Genomic DNA, 16,722 nt, shown 5'->3' with positions numbered 1-16,722 from the left:
ATGTGTACATGTCAGTCCCAAACTCCCTAACTATACCTCCCCTCCACCTTTCCCCACTGGTAACCGTAAGTTCATGTTCTTTTGTATCATTTTGGTTTTGTTTTGTTTTAATTGCACACACAAGCAATATCATAAGATGTTTGTCCTTTGTCTGGTTTGCTTCACTCAGTATGAAACTCTCTAGTTCCATCCTTATTGCTGCAAATGGCATTATTTCATTCTTTGTGATGGGTGAGTAATATTCCATTGTATGTATGTTCCACATCTTCCTTATTCATTCGTCTGTTGGTGGACATTTAGGTTGCTTCCATGTCTTGGCTTTTGTAAACAGTGCTGCAGTGGCAATTGGGGTGCATGAATCCTTTTGGACCGTGTTTTTCTGTGTATGTATGCCCAAGAGTGGGATCGCATTGGGAGGCAGATTCTTAACTACTAAGAGAAGTCCAATTTTGTCTTCTTTTATTTTTCTTTCACATGTTGCTCTATAGATTAACAATATACAGTCTTTGAAATTACTACAGTCTATCTTAAATTAGTACTTTTATCACGTCAAACAATGTAAGAACTTCACAACAATTTTATTCCATATATCTGTTTCTGCCTTTTGTGATGATACTGTATTTTACTTCTTCATTTGTTTTAAACTCCATGATACTTGTTTTTTTTCTTTTTCGTTGAAGATTTATCTATTTATTTATTTTTGGTTGTGCTGGGTCTTTGTTGCTGCGCGGGCTTTTCTCTAGTTGTGAGTGGGGACTGCTCTCTAGTTACGGTGGGTTTCTCATTGTGGCTTGTTGCAGAGCATGGACTAGGGTCCTCAGGCTTCGGTAGTTGCAGCACGTGGGCTCAGTAGTTACGCTCCCGGGCTCTAGAGCACAGGCTCAGTAGTTGTGGTGCGTGGGTTTAGTTACTCCGAGATATGTGGGATCGTCCTGGACCTGGGATGGAACCTGTATCTCCTGCATTGGCAGTTGGAGTCTCTACCACTGAGTCACCAGGAAGCTTCTGAACACCAGTGGGTTTTCACTTTTTATCTCTTTAGGATTGTAGAGTTACTTGAATCTGAGATTTGATATTTTCTCAGTTAAAAAAATCCTTGTCAATATTTTAAAAATATCATTTCTGTCCTCCTTTTCTCCTGGTGTTCCAGTTATATGTATGTTAGATTTTTTTCGCCATGTCCTGTATACGTTTTTCTCTACATTCTTTTCTTTCTTCCTTCATGCATCAGTTTCTGGTGTTCTGTAGTCTAGTTCACTAGTTCTTTGTTTTGCTGTGTCTACTTTATTTAATTTTTCATGCCAGTTTAACACTATGGATTCGATTTCTGGTGAAATTCTCCATCTTTTCCTTTATTTTCTTGAATGTATTAATCATAATTATTTAAAAATCCCTTTTCCTGTATCTGACTCACCCATAGTTCTTTCTTGTTTTTAGTGTCACCTGTGACCGTCCTCCACCCCCTGGTGTTTTGGCCTTTTGGTTCTGTTTTTACTATGCTGTAATTTTCGATTGGATAGTGGACAATGTGGGTGAAAAATTCTAGAGGCTTTGGTGTTATCTTCCTCCAGAGATGATTATGTTTTCTTCAAGCAGGCAGATAATTTTAGAGGGTGAATAAAATTCAGCCTGCTGCTGCTGCTAAGTCACTTCAGTCGTGTCCGACTCTGTGTGACCCCATAGACGGCAGCCCACCAGGCTCCGCTGTCCCTGGGATTCTCCAGGCAAGAACACTGGAGTGGGTTGCCATTTCCTTCAATGCATGAAAGTGAAAAGTGAAAGTGATTTGTTTTATGCTATATTAAGACTTCTTTGTTTCAACTTTCTGCTTATTTCTAGATGGTGGCCTGTATTTCTAGTGGGTGACTCCTGGGGTTTCATCACTTACTTAGTTTAGCAAGAATGCTGCTTTCAGCTTGGATTCTCCTTATGTGCTTCCCTTCTCTGAAGGATGACAGCTTCTTAAATCATGTCTGTAGAGGTTGTTAGCCAGTGCCTTCAGACTGTGTATATATTTTATTCTGCTTTAATGTAATTTTATAGTTTTATATTATTCCACAGTTGTTTTTGGCACGAAGGTTTCATCTGATAAAAAATACATTGTTGTGGCCAGAATCAGAAGTCCTGGGTGTGTGACAGAGCTGTTAAGCGGCTTTTTTCATACACCAAAGCAGCTTTGGTGATTCAGCTATTACAGAACCCACCCATATTTTTATTGACATCATCCACTTTACAGTACATTTACAGTGCAGATTTACTTTCAATTTATTGCTTGCCTCGTTAAAACTGCTCCTTAGCAAATACCTTGTTTTTTAGCCATATCCCACCTTTTTCATAAAAGGAAAAATTAAATTTCCTTCTGTATTCTAGTCTGATTTTTATAGAGCAGCTTCCTTTAAAATTTTTTTTAATTTCAGTTTTTTAAAATTCTGAGTCAGTGGTATTCCAGTATTTTATTTTATTTTATTTAAATGTTTACCAAGTGAGTGCTGGTTCACCCAATTTATTCACCTCTGGAGTGGAAGTATAGGGAGATATAAAGCCTGCTTATAAGAGACAAGGTCTATGGAGAAGCCCTGAAGTTGCTTTCCCCAAATAACAAATTTGATTCAAGAGGGAAAAAAAATGATGGAAAACATCTCATCACACAAAATTCGGTGATGGTGTCTCTGATAGTCACTGGCCAGCAGTGGAAAAGGAGAAACCCAACAGCTGCTACGATTTATTGAAGGCTGCCAGCACAGCCCAGAGCATCTCCGTGGCACTGTGCTTTGTCCCCTCTACCTCAGGGTCCAGTTCTACTAGGTCCTTGGCTCGATTCATTGCCATATCATACTTGTCATCTGTCAGAGAGGAGCAGACATTCTCTAGCACGTCGGAGGAGTGGGCTAGCACCAGCAGTGCTAGTGTTCGCTTGTCCATACGCTGAGGGTCATTTACCCACTGCTCTAGGACACTATCTTGAAGTTTTTTCACTAGTCGTTGCTTCTCTGTTGTATTGGGCACTGGGTGAGTAGTCATGTCAAATAGGAGGAATTTCTGCTTCTCAGTGGTTAGAATACCCTTCTCTACTAGGTTCTTTGCAATTCTCTCTCTCATATTTCTCAGCTGGTACTGTAATTTGAAAGGGTTCCAGGTCTCACCTGCCAGTGTGGATATAAGAGACGCAAATTTGATCCCTGGGTTGGGAAGATCCCCTGGAGGAGGGTGTGGTAACCCACTCTAGCATTCTCTCCTGGAGAATCCGGTGAGTAGCTCTATCCGTGTTTGGACAGTTTCTGTGGGTTCAGTTGCTTTGATGTGTTTGAGAGTTTCATCCACTAAAACATCACCCATTGGGCTATCTGACTTTAGCAGTACCTTTCTGTCTAGTAGTTGCTTCTTACGCATGGTTGGGGGTTCTAGATAGATTCGACCTCACATGGCCGGCTCTATCAGGATGCCGCCTTGCGGGCCAGATGATATGCAGTCGTTCCAGAAAGATGTGTAACCTTCTTTATCTTTTAGTCCCAGGAGCAATACTTCTTCCATAAGGGTGAGGCGGATATCCTTAGAGTCTCCAGTGTCCTCATTGTCTTGATTTCGGTTTTGATTCATGTTTTCCTCACTTTCTACCTTCTTTTCAGAATTCTTCCCTACCTCAGTGCGATGGGCCCCGTGAGTTAAGGTGGTCATTCTCACCTGTTTCTGACGTTACTCCTGGGTTACAGCCAAACGCAGGTTGCAGCTTGTGCTCTATTTTATGGGGACATTTGTCCCCACCCCCACCCCCTACCCCCTACCCCCATCCTGCTAGGTGAAAAACTTCTCATCCACGCAGAGAGAACAAACTTCTCCAGTATTTTAAAAGTAAAAAAAAAGGTTAGTTCTAAAACAGAGTAAGAAGTAATTGAATTATCTGTTCTTTCTTGAATTGTCTGTGCAGTGTATTGGAATGTATTAAATTTTTCTTATAGACCAACATTCCCTATTAAACTCAGCCTTAAAACCAGAAATCAGAGGAGAAATGGGTGTGATGTGATTTAGGAGGATGTAGTTAATTGGGATGGTCTTACCCCACAGTCATTACTTTGATTCTTGTAAGATGACCGTTCTAAATGGGAGTTATGGTTAACTCCAATGCTTTTTCCATTAAAAAAATATTTTCTGTATCCTGTGATAACTTTTCTTCTCAGTGCTTTTAATTTGTTTTTTATTTGTCTTCATTGTATTTTTATTGGGGTTAATAAATGTTTTTCAATGTGTATTTTAAAGCAGTATTTCTCAAAATGTGGTCTGAAAACCAGTGCTAGTTGAGAACTGTTACTGGTTTGAAACAAATAATTCATGGAAACTGAGACTAAAACTTTAAAAATTTGACATTCGTAACATTGTAAAAATTGAAACATTTGACAGTATGGCTATATTCTTATTTTATAAAAATGTGAGTCTACAGTGGATTTGCCACAGAGAGTTTGAGAAGCACTGTTTTAAAGGATAATTTGATTACTCATCACCTGTCTATATATAATTTTATAAATTTTTAGCTGCTTCCATTGTAAATTTTCTTTTTTTGGTCTTTTATGAATTTTGGTTACATTTTGTAGGTTTAATTTTGTAATGAAGGTTTTTAGTTATTAGGTTACTTTTTAGCTAATAACATACTTTATTATTTCTAGTATAATAGGAATAGTTTTAACTTGTGTCTTTCAAACTTTTTTCTCCTGAATTAGTTTACAGTTGACAGTGTTACTAACAACTCGATAGGTTATGAATATGAAACTGAATCAAAACTTCCTCGGGTGTCAGAAATCCTCTTCTTGGTCTGCATCTACTGGGTCTTTGTTTAAGTGCTTATGAATTGAGGAGGGAGAGGTGGGATTACAGAAACCAGGAACTGGCTAGATTGGTCTGCATGAGAAAGGATCCCAGAGGGAAGGGAAGAACAAAGATGAGATTTAAGAGTGGTGAGAGAGAGGAGCTTTGGAGTTTATGGAGAAAAGAGGTAAATGCGGTGAGAAGAAAGACTTTGGGAAAAGATATGAATACAAAGGTTTTAGAAAGTTTTGTTGTGTATTATGCTACATGATTCCCCTTTTGCTGCTTTCTCAAATGACCGTCAGTAAAGAGCTTTATCACTTTATCACTTCTGATGTACTCTAGAGTTTTATATTTCTTTTGCATCTATCACTGTGTTGGGATGTACCTCAGGATAGTCCACTTTAGTTTGTTACACAAATGTAAGTTGTGTATGTTTGAATTCTACCTTTTGTTTTTTAAAAGTCATTATCAGTTTTTTTCTATATTATTAAAAATTCTTTGTAGTCATTTTTAACTTGTTGTCCACTCCACCCCACCCCCCAGGCTCACATAAAAGGGACTGAACCTAGTGTTTGGGAGATGTTCTAACTGACCTTCATGCCAAGGCAGCAACAAAAGCCTCTTGAAAGATGAGGGGTAGGTGGGTGGCATGCATGCATGCATGAAGTCCATTCTGTCCATTCGACAGGTGGTATTTTTAATGACTCAGTTACAGTCCAGTATATGGGTGTACCACTTCACTTAACCATTCTTTTTTCATATTGCCTGTGCACACAAAAAGTGGTACCTGCCTTTTCAGTAAGAATGAATGAAAAAAAAAAAGAATGAATGTTGCTTACTGCCAACCCACAAGCCACTGTAGCTGCAGCACCCTCCTCACCCCAAGGGTGTGCCCTGAGGAGAATTCAGTTAAGAGAAAAAAGGATACTGGCCCTCGATAGTAAAGATGCATAGCTAATAACTCCAGTGAACCCACAACTCTTGCATCTTCCTTTACATAGAAAAGCAGTAAAGTCATTAACTTGAGATGTCATTTTTTGCAGTTAGCAGTAATCTTTTGATGTTCAACTACATATCTGTTTTTTCAGCAAAAACTTTTGTGTATCCTGGGTTCTCCTTTACCTCTATGGTGCAGCTCCTCAGAACCATCTGAGAGGCTGTCTTCAAGGCTGTAGTCCTCAGTAAGGATAATAAACATAACTTGCAACTTTTCAGGTTGTGTGCTTTTCTTCAGTTGATATTTGGGTGTTTTCCATGTTTTTGCATAAGTAATTGGTGTTGAGATAAATACCTTGTTTAGTCTTTACATGTGTTGTTGTTCAGTTGCTCAGTTGTGTCCAACTCTTTGTGACCCCAGGGACTGCAGCATGCCAGGCTTCCCTGTCCTTCACCATCTCCCAGAGTTTGCTCAGTAATTACATACGGAGTTATTTCCTTTAAGAATTGAAAGTTGAAAGTTATGAGCACTTATCAAGTTCTTCATATATATTCATAAGTGAAAAAGCAGTTGTTTGAAGTTACTAATTTTCACAGAATAAATATTGCCAGAGTGCAGCTTGCAGGTCGTAAAGCCTTTTTAAACCAAGAAGATTGTCTTGATGTTAATTTTCTCTAATCCCTTGTTTTCATTTGGTAGCAGACCAAAAAGTTTCAGAGAGATGAGGCCCTCATTTTGGTATTGTGTGATAGTCTACCTCAAGATTTGCGAGAATTCTCCAAGCCAGTCTTCAACAGTATTGTGAACCAACAACTTCCAGATGTTCAGGCTGGATTTGGAAAAGGCAGAGGAACCAGAGATCAAATTGCCAACATCCGTTGTATCGTAAAAAAGCAAGAGAGTTCTAGAAAAACATCTACTTCTGCTTTATTGACTACACCAAAGCCTTTGACTGTATGGATAACAACAAACTGGAAAATTCTTAAAGAGATGGGAATACCAGACTATTTTACCTGCCTCCTGAGAAATTTGTATGCAGGTCAAGAAGCAACAGTTTGAACTGGACACAGAACAACGGACTGGTTCCAAATGGGGGAAGGAGTACGTCAGGACTAAATATTGTCACCCTGCTTGTTTAACTTCTATTCAGAGTACATCATGTGAAATGCTGGGCTGGGTGAAGCACAAGCTGGAATCAAGATTGCTGGGAGAAATATCAGTAACCTCAAATATGCAGATGACACACCCTTATAGCAGAAAGCAAAGAAGGACTAAAGAGCCTCTTGATGAAAGTAAAAGGAGAGTGAAAAAGTTGGCTTAAAACTCAACATTCAAAAAATGAAGATCGTGGCATCTGGCCCCATCACTTCATCATGGCAAATAGTTGGGGAAACAATAGAAACAGTGACAGGCTTTATTTTCTTGGGCTCTAAAATCACCACAAATGGTGACTGCAGCCATGAAATTAAAAGACGCTTTCTCCTTGGAAGAAAAGCTACGACCAACCTAGACAGCATAATAAAAAGCAGAGACATTACTTTGCCAACAAAGGTCCATCTAGTCAAAGCTATAGTTTTTCCAGTGGTCATGTATGGATGTTAGAGTTGGACCATGAAGAAAGCTGAGCGCCGAAGAATTAATGCTTTCGAATGGTGGTGTTGAAGAAGACTCTTGAGAGTCCCTTGGACTGCAAGAAGATCAAACCCCAGTCAGCCCTGAAGAAAGTCAGTCTTGAATATTCATTGGAAGGACTGATGCTGAAGCTGAAACTCCAATACTTTGGCCACCTGATGCAAAGAACTGACTAATTGGAAAAGACCTTGATGCTGGGAAAGATTGAAGGCAGGAGGAGAAGGGGATGACAGAGGATAAGATGGTTGGATGGCATCACCGACTTGATGGACATGAGTTTCAGCAAGCTCCCGGAGTTGGTGATGGACAGGGAAGCCTGGCCTGTCCATGGAAGTCCATGGGGTCACAAAGAGTTGTGCAAGACTGAGTAACTGAGCTGAATAATCAGGAAGCTTTTCCTTTTATCTGGTTATATATGTGCTCCTTTCTTGTCAAACAGAGGTACTTCATCCTCTCCACCCTTTTTAATATGATTCAGAGTGGATGTTTTTATTGGTTTGCTCCTTGTCTTTCTCTTTTCTAAACTCAGTAATATAATAATAATAATAATGGTAAATTATATTTATATAATATTTCATGGGTTATAAGGCACTTTGATAGATATTATTTCACTTAATCCGCATGGCATCACTGGTGGGAAGATACCTGTATTTTACAAAAGAAAAAAATTAAGAATCTGTTGCCAAGGTAACCCAGTTAAATTGTAGGTCTGAGACATAAGCTCTGGACGTCTGATGTATATTATCTGGGCAGTATAGAGTAATAATTAAGACAGTTGTAGAACTGAAGTGCTTGGCCTCAGAATGTGGCTTTGTCATTATTAGCTCTTGGGAAAGTTTCTTAATCTTTCTGTCTCACTTTCTTCCTCTGTACAGTGGGGAAAAAAGCAATCCCTACCTCATAAGGCTGTCATGAGGAATCAGTGAAGTAATGTGTATAAAGTGTGTAGAAGAATGCCTGGCCTACTAGGAGTATTCAGTGAATGTTGGGTGTTGCTCCTGTGTTCTTACCACATCTGGCACTCTCACCACTGTTCCATCACAGCCTTCTTTGATTCCAGGACCAGACAGCCGGCAGGTGGTTTTTCTTTCACTGTTGACTTTTTGGGTTGTGTTCTGGGAGCAGTGGCTTTGGTATTCAGGTGATGTTCTTGGTTTATTTGCAGAAGAGCATGACAGTGAAGAAAATGAGAAAAGGCGAAAAAAGAAAAAGGGTACCAAGAGGAAAAGAGATGGCAGGGATCAAGAAGAAAGGACTTTGTCTTGTGACCTGAAGCTGGATGACATGCTTGACCGCACCTTAGAGGACGGCGCCAAGCAGCACAACCTGACCGCAGTCAACGTGCGAAACATCCTCCATGTGAGTGCGGCTGGGGCAGTTGTGTAATGGGAGTGCAGCTCTTTCACAGGAAGCAAAGGGAACTTTGCAGTCTTGGTATGTGAATTACTAATTTTATGAGTTCCTGGTGGTAAAATATTCTACATTTCAAGGTAGCTTTCTCTTTGCATTTGCACAGGTTTGAAATGTGAACACGCGTGGAAGAACTTAATTGGGAGGATGAAATGTTCCTCAGCTTCCCTCCCCTGATTTGATTATTTCTTGTTTAGCAGATTCGAAGATAATGGGAGATGATAATGTTCAAGGTGGATTTACTCTTGTGGGTGGATATGTCTGAAAAGATGCCCAGTTAACAGTTTACAGTACTTTGCACATAAGCAAATTATCTTCTTTGCTATGTGCAAGTACAACTGTTTATAAGACTGCTGTTGTTTATTACTGTTTCTCTTAAGCAGATAGTTAACTGGAGAATTTTTTTTTTTATGTGCGCCATTCCTGTTAGTATCAGCTAATGAGGTTGATCCATTTGCTTACTACATTGTTGGAAGCTGTGTGCTTCTCTCCAAAACTTGCTTCTTTGCTTTCAGTTGCCTTGCTTTACCCTAATCTGAAGCCATTTGAGTATCTAGCTCTCACTTATCCTCTACATATATCTAGCAGAGTTACATAGAGATGAGTATTATCTAGATAATATATCTTTGTTTCATAAAGTGAAATTTCCTCTTTCCCCAGGAAGTAATCACAAATGAACATGTGGTAGCTATGATGAAAGCAGCCATCAGTGAGACGGAAGATATGCCAATGTTTGTGAGTAGTTCTTGTTCTTCTAGTGTCATGAGGCAGAGCTGTCTGTAAACTGGCGAAGTATAGGAAGGAGGTCATTTGGAAGTTTGTAAATAATGTAACAGTTAGGGACAAACTCAGTCACTCCTTGATTTTCATTGACTATTTTCTTCTCATTTTCCTTCTTAGGAGCCCAAAATGACACGCTCTAAACTGAAGGAAGTGGTGGAAAAAGGAGTGGTGGGTGTTCTGTTTTTTCTTTGTTGTATATTTAGCTTTGTTAATATTATCTAATTCCAGGTTATTTGTAGGGCAAAAAACTGTAGGAAAGATTTATTATGATCTAGGTTTTCCTCTTAAAGAAATAGTTGTAAAGGCAAATAGACATGTGGAGATGGAATATATGAAATTATTGTCATAGTTTATTTTTATTTTAGTTGCTTTTTTGGAAGTGCTAGGTAGATAACTTTTGGAATGTTTGAAAGCAATGAAGAGGACAGTTTTTCTATTCGTGTTGTCAGATATGTGGCAAAGTGATTAAGGTAGTATATTTCAAATTGTGTTTCAGGGAACAGTTTTATCACGATCACTCTAGTATGGGTCCCTCACGAGTGTTTAATGAAAAATATGTATTTTGGGGCTCACCTCAGACTGAGGAATTGGGACCCATGGGTAGGGCCTGGGAATATGCATTGTTGAATACTAAGGTATGAGAGCCACTTGAAGACTTTTGAAGCACTCTGATATAGTACAGCAAGCTCTTTGATGCTGGGGACTATGTTTTCTTCTGCTTAACAAGCACATGTCCAGCTTGTGCTGACCTTTTGTGACAAGGCAGGAGATAGTCCTGAGGGAGTCCATTCTATCTCTGATAGTAAGGAAGATTTGCCTCCTGGACCCAAAATACATATTATAGTTTTTGTCTGTTTGTCTGATTCTGTTCCTTGCAGCCCTGTCGAGGAAATACCTGTTCCTCTTTCATATGACCTTTCCCTAGTTGAAGAATACTAGTGTATCTTCTCATAACATTCTTTTCTTGCTAAATGTCCCCCAAATTAAAAAAGAATTTTTTTTTGGCCAAGTTGCACAGCACATAGGATCTTAGTTCCCTAACCAGGGATCGAACCTGAGGCCTCTGCATTGGAAGGTGGGTTCTTAACCACTGGACCACAAAGGGAAGTCCCATGCATTGGCTTTTTTTTGACAATCACATCATATCTGTCTAATTGACTAACTCTGCATAAAGTGAAATTTCATCTTCGGGAAAGTAATTACAAATGAACATGTGGTAGCCATGATGAAAGCAGCCATCAGTGATACAGAAGTTACATGAAGTCTGCCTGACATAGAATCTAATTAACATTAATTCCATATTTGACTTGGGGGAAAAAAACCCAAGGAGATCCAAACCAGGCTCTAGATTATGTTTACCAACCATGTATATAATTGCATTGAAGGTGGACATCCCAAGACTGTAGTTTATATGGGGAGCAAGGTTTAAAGTCCGTCTCTCTTGCTTTTTAATGCTTAATAGACTGACTCCTTCCTGATGGATTTGGCAGTAGGGAAATCTGTTGGTTTAAAAACAAACATGAGACGAACTATGGACCTGAATCACATTACTTCCTTTACCCTATATTAGGCCTGGCTACACAGAGCTAGATGAATAGCTACAACATAGCAGGGCTGAGAAGATATGGAGGAACTAAGGATTCTTGTAGAGACAAAACCTAATGACCTACTGGAGTTTGTTCATGATGATTTTGTTTGGGTCACCATTAGATGGTCAAGAAATTATATACTCCAATTACACACTCTAATGGCATTTTGTCAGAAGTATAAAAGAGATTTTAAAGGATTCTTTAAAAAACTTTCACCTCTACCAACTCTATTCTTTAAAAATTAAGAAAAAGTTGAAAGAATTTTAGAGTGAATCTAGATTCCATCTAGACTTAACAGTTGTAAAATTTTGCCATATTTGCTTTATGTGTATATATACCTAATTTTTTTCCTGTACTATTTTGAAAAGTTGTGTACAAATTGATACTTCACCCCTAAATCCTTCCCTGAGAACTTTCCACAGCTGGTTTTTTGGAGGCATACTTACGGTAGCTTTATGTAATTGATTAAAAAAAATTACAATTTATGTGATTGATTATTAATTGATACAAAGGCTGCTATTGCCTATAATATCATAGATTTGTGTACTGTGGTTGTTTACAAATAGTTTTCACATTTATTATTCTATGTGAACCCAAGCTGTAATATAAAGTAGGCAAGACAGACACTTTGTTCATTTATGGGTAGTACAGATTATTATTAGGTTTAAGGCAGAAATGCTAATGGTGGGAAAAGATTTGTCTCTCCTTTTCTTCTGCCAAGCTCTGATGAATGTTTGAGAGTGTAGATCAGTACCCCTACATCACTGTGGTTACATGTTAGTCCCATGGCTCCTTGTGATGGTAGAGAAGTAAAAATGAAAAACGGTCCATTTTAGTTAAGAGAACTTACCTATTTATATTCTTTGTTGGTAGGTAATTCCAACATGGAATATTTCACCAATTAAGAAGGCCAATGAAATTAAGGTAAATTTGGAAGAGGTAATTCTATTCTTCTCAAGAAGGTAAATTTGGAAGAGGTAATTCTATTCTTCTTAAGAAAGACTTCATTAGTCTCAAAACCCTTTTATTTGTTAACTTTTTTTGGACCTATATATTTAGTTAAATTTCAGCTTTGGTTTTTTCCATTCTATTACTCTTAGGTTTGACTCTCATGCTAAATTAAAAATTGTTTTTTAAAATTTATTTATTTATTATTTTATTTTTGGCTGTGCTGGTTCTTTGCTGCGAGGGCTTTGCTCTAGTTGTGGAGAGTGAGGGCTACTCTCCAGTTGTGGTGTGCAGGCTTCTCATCGCAGTGGCTTCTCTCGTTGAGGAGCCCAGGTTCTAGAGCTCAGGCTCAACAGCTGTGGCGCACAGGCTGCGTTGTGCTGCAGGGTGTGGGATCTTCCTGGATCAGAGATTGAATCTGTGTCTCCTGCATTGGCAGGGGTTTCTTTACCACTGAGCCACAAGGGAAGCTCCTAGAAATTTTTTTTAACTCTTGACTCTTATTGCTTGCTTTAGCTGCTTATGCTCTTAGGATTTCTTTTTACCTGCTCTGCTTTCTTCCCTTTAATTTCCAAGTACATATGATTCATATTTTCTAATCAATTTATTTTATTTATTTCTATAATTATACTTAATGCAGCCTCCTCAGTTTGTGGATATCCACCTTGAAGATGATGATTCCTCAGATGAAGAGTACCAGCCAGATGATGAAGAAGAAGATGAGACTGCTGAAGAGGTCAGTGGCTACCTGTGTGAGTGTTAGTTGGTAATATAGAAAATTTTTGGTTCCACAAGGCAGACTGTACTTTGCTTCCTGAGTAATATCACTTGTTCTATACAGAGGGTTGAAACACAGTACTTTTTTTCAACTCTTTTCTTTACATAAATCTAAGACTGACTCCTTTTCATGTTCCCTTGATTTTTTGCGTGTCTTGTATTATGAAATATAATACACATATAATGTGTAGAAGTGTGCATAGGATAAAACAAAAACTATACAGCTTGAATAACTATAAAGCTAATCCTCATTAAACTTCCTTAAAGTCATTAAATGTAATGTTGCCAGACACCTCTTATCACAATCACTTCTCTTCCCCTACAGATAACCACTATCTTGACTTTTTGGTAGTTACTTCCTTGCTTGACCTGGGTTCGATCCCTGGGTTGGGAAGATCCCCTGAAGAAGGGAAAGACTACCCACTCCAGTATTCTGGCCTGGAGAATTCCATGGACTATACAGCCCATGGGGTCGCAAAGAGTCGGACACGACTGAGTGACTTTCACTTAATTTCCTTGCTTATCTTTATGGTTATATCACCTAAATATACAGCTCTACACACTATGTTCAGTTTTTTATTGTTTCTGAAACTTATGTAAATGGAACCATTAGTGTATATATTCTTCTGTGTGGCCTTTTTAAAATTTGGTTCAACACAAGTCATTTGAGATTTTATGTTTGCTTGTGGCTGTAGTTTTTTCATTTTCATTATAGCTATGTAACAAGTCTGTTTTTTAATGTGTTCTTTGACTTGTTTATTAAAGGATTTTAAATCAGTGCCTTACAGTTTTGCAGAGGTTATGACACTGATGAGTATATGGTGATCAGATCCCTGTTCCTACTTCAGAAAATTAAGCTTCTATTTAAATTTTATTCTTTTACTCTGACTAATTCAGTGATTGATATTTTATGATTCATTCTATTAAGATACTTCAGACTCAGTAGAATGAGGTGGGGGCATAAATATGAAAGTGAACTGGATTTGTTTTGTAGAGTTTATTGGAAAGTGATGTGGAAAGCACCGCTTCATCTCCACGTGGGGCAAAGAAATCCCGATTGAGGCAGTCTTCTGAGATGACTGAAACAGATGAGGAGAGTGGCATATTATCAGAGGTAAATCCATACCATGCTAATAAGATAACTTAGAAATACTGTATAAGTAGATTATTTAACTGTATAAATAGATAGTTTCCCCATGGTGATTCTGAGCTGTCACCTGTTGCCAAACATGATTCAAGATCAGTAACCATGCCATTATCTTCCTTGTATTTGTGACTAGTTATAACTGAATTTCCACGTCCTTTAAGTCAGTGAAGGGTTAAGAGAAAACTGGAACTCAGTGACAGGGAGAAAGATTTTTGAGTTTTTGTTAAGGGTTCAAATATGAGTGACTGGCAGGGTTTCTATTCTTCTACCCTTCTCTTTTTTGTATGTGTTTTCTAATATTCTAAAGCCATTTTATTTCCCATCTTCAGTAACCTGAGTAGCATCCTGTTGGCTTCATTGGAAATAGGATGAAACCTATTAGATTAATGTACTTGGCAATGTCTTTGTTTTTTTCTTTTAACCTCTATCTGGCTGGGAAGAGAAAAATTGCTAGCATGTGAAAGATGTGCTTGTCTCTTCCTGCTTCTTTTTTTCCTCCCACTTTTCCTCCCCTCCCCTCTTTCATTTTCTAACATAGTTGCCTCTTTTAATTAGGCTGAGAAAGTGACCACACCTGCCATCAGGCACATCAGTGCTGAGGTAGTGCCCATGGGGCCCCCGCCCCCACCAAAGCCCAAACAGACCAGGGATAGTACCTTCATGGAGAAGTTGCACGCAGTAGATGAGGAGCTGGCTTCCAGTCCGGTCTGCATGGATTCTTTCCAGGTGAATGTAACTCTAAATTGCTGAGAAAGCGAATGGAGTAATTTGTTGTTGCTCAAATTGGGAAGGGAGAACGGAAGATACTACATTCTGATATAATAAGTTTGTGTCATGAAATTGTAGGTCTTTGGTACTATTTGGTTTGTAGTATTTTATTGTGAGAATGGCATTTCCGAAGGAAGGAATAAAGGTATGTGACAGCATTTTTAAAAAAAAATCATTTATCTGTTTGCACTGTGTGGACTCTTTAGATGCCGCGTTCGAACTCTTAGCTGTGGCATGTGGGGTCTAGTCCCTGACCAGGGATTGAACCTGGCCTCCGGCATTGGACTGTGGAGTCCTAGCCACTAGACGACCAAAGAAGTCCCGCAGAGAGAATTTTTAAATGTGGAACATAGAAACAGCCTTCAGCCAGATTCCTCAAAATTAAACTTTACCACAGTTGCTTTAACCTCTTCTCCTTCTTTCTCTTTGTACACATTTTTTTTTTTCCTGAGTCACTTTGGAGTGTGCTGCAATCATGATGCTCCTTTACCCCTAAATACCTTAGTGTATATTTCCTAAAAATGAGGACATTTGATTATGACAATAAGGATGTATAATATTATATATAAAATCTATTAAAGTCCTTATTTGGATTTTACCAATTGTCCCAATAGTCTTTTGTATAAACCCAAGGAAGAACAATTTCTTTGTGGTCGAGGATCTAGTTTAGGATTCCATGTTGTATTTAGTTGTCCTGTCTCTTACACACTTTTAATTGGGAACAGTTTCTCAATCTTTTTTTGTCTTTCATAACCTTGACATTTTTGAACCTTATGAAGCAATTATTTAACAGACTATTCCTCTATTTTGACTTTTCTAATAGTTTCTCATAGTTTTATTCAGGTGATTTACTTTTGGCACAGATATCCCGAAAGCGATGTGTCCTTTTCAGTGCAGCATTTCGGGAGGCACGTGACTTCTGTCATGTTAAAGTTGATCATATGGTTAAGGTGGTGTCTGCTTTTTTTCTCCTTGCTGTAAAAATGTTATTTTTCCATTTTAAAATCAATTAATATGTATCTTTTTTTTTGAGGTAAAACATCTTTTCACCCACTTATTTTAGCATCCATTGCTTATTCTTGATTGAAACAATCATTACTATGGTTATTGTCAAATGATGACTTTCTAAATCCCATCATTAGCTAGTTCTATTTTTGATAAGTTTAAGCATAAATTTTATTTATAAAACTATTTTATATTGGAGTATAGCCAGGTAATAATGTTGTGATAGCTTCAGGTGACCTAGGTAGTTCTTTTTAATATTTAGGTTTTCCCCAGTAGTCTTACCAGTCAATGAAAAATATGTCTGTCTTAAAATTTAAAAACAGAATATTGAATAAAACAGCTCTGAAAGGACCATTTAATTTTTTAAATTTTTATTAAAAATTAAAATTTTTTTGGCTGAGTTGAGTGGCATGCAGGATCTTAGTTCCCCAACCAGTGGTTAAACCTGTGCCCCCTGCAGTGAAAGTGCAGAGTTTTATAATCACTGGACTGCCAGGGAGTCCCAGGGGTCACTTAATTTGATCACCCTACTTTGGAGTGAATGAGTAATTGTGTTGGGATATAATAGTTCTTATGTAATCATTTATTCATACACATACTGAATGACTGAAGGTGGGGAATAACCGTGTATGAGACAGAAAAGGTCTTTCCTCTTCTACCTTATTGTCTGTTGGAGAGAGATAAACCATAAATGCATAAATTATTTCAGAGATGGGTAAGAAATGAACTAAATAAAAGCAAGGAAATAAGGTAGTGCCTATTATAGTGCTGTACATAGGATGATTAGAAAAGTCCTTGAGGGTGCATTTGAACTGAGATCTGAATAAGCAGGAGGCAGGCATCTAAATTTTGCCTGGAGAATCCCATGGACGGAGGAGCCTGGTAGGCTGCAGACCATGGGGTCGCGAAGAGTCGGACACGACTGA

General features: G+C 38.3%; 1 protein-coding gene and 1 pseudogene across 16 annotated transcripts in view; one reads left to right on the top strand and one right to left on the bottom strand.

The window, feature by feature from the left end:
* The window catches only part of GON4L (gon-4 like), a 91,265-nt gene that overhangs the window by 27,505 nt on the left and 47,038 nt on the right, over positions 1-16,722 (top strand). For all 15 annotated transcript variants that reach the window (XR_015161111.1, XM_086393218.1, XM_086393217.1 and 12 more), the window contains 7 exons: positions 8,535-8,728; positions 9,440-9,514; positions 9,680-9,730; positions 12,025-12,075; positions 12,740-12,835; positions 13,871-13,990; positions 14,579-14,749. Coding sequence is in view for 14 of the 15 variants with exons in the window: in XM_086393218.1 (XP_086249344.1) it covers positions 8,535-8,728; positions 9,440-9,514; positions 9,680-9,730; positions 12,025-12,075; positions 12,740-12,835; positions 13,871-13,990; positions 14,579-14,749 (758 nt within the window). In the remaining variant the exon portion in view is untranslated. The remainder of the gene's footprint in view (positions 1-8,534; positions 8,729-9,439; positions 9,515-9,679; positions 9,731-12,024; positions 12,076-12,739; positions 12,836-13,870; positions 13,991-14,578; positions 14,750-16,722) is intronic.
* Positions 661-3,143, bottom strand: LOC147376659 (Golgi phosphoprotein 3-like pseudogene; annotated as a pseudogene). The gene has a single exon (XR_015161121.1). The product of XR_015161121.1 is annotated as a Golgi phosphoprotein 3-like pseudogene (transcript).

This window comes from Bos grunniens, chromosome 3 (assembly GCF_055505025.1).
Source record: "Bos grunniens cultivar Pamir isolate PY7600 chromosome 3, Bosgru_T2T1.0, whole genome shotgun sequence".
Taxonomy (NCBI): domain Eukaryota; kingdom Metazoa; phylum Chordata; class Mammalia; order Artiodactyla; family Bovidae; genus Bos; species Bos grunniens.
Note: the sequence above shows the minus strand (reverse complement) of the source record. Positions and strands in the feature narration are given on the sequence as shown.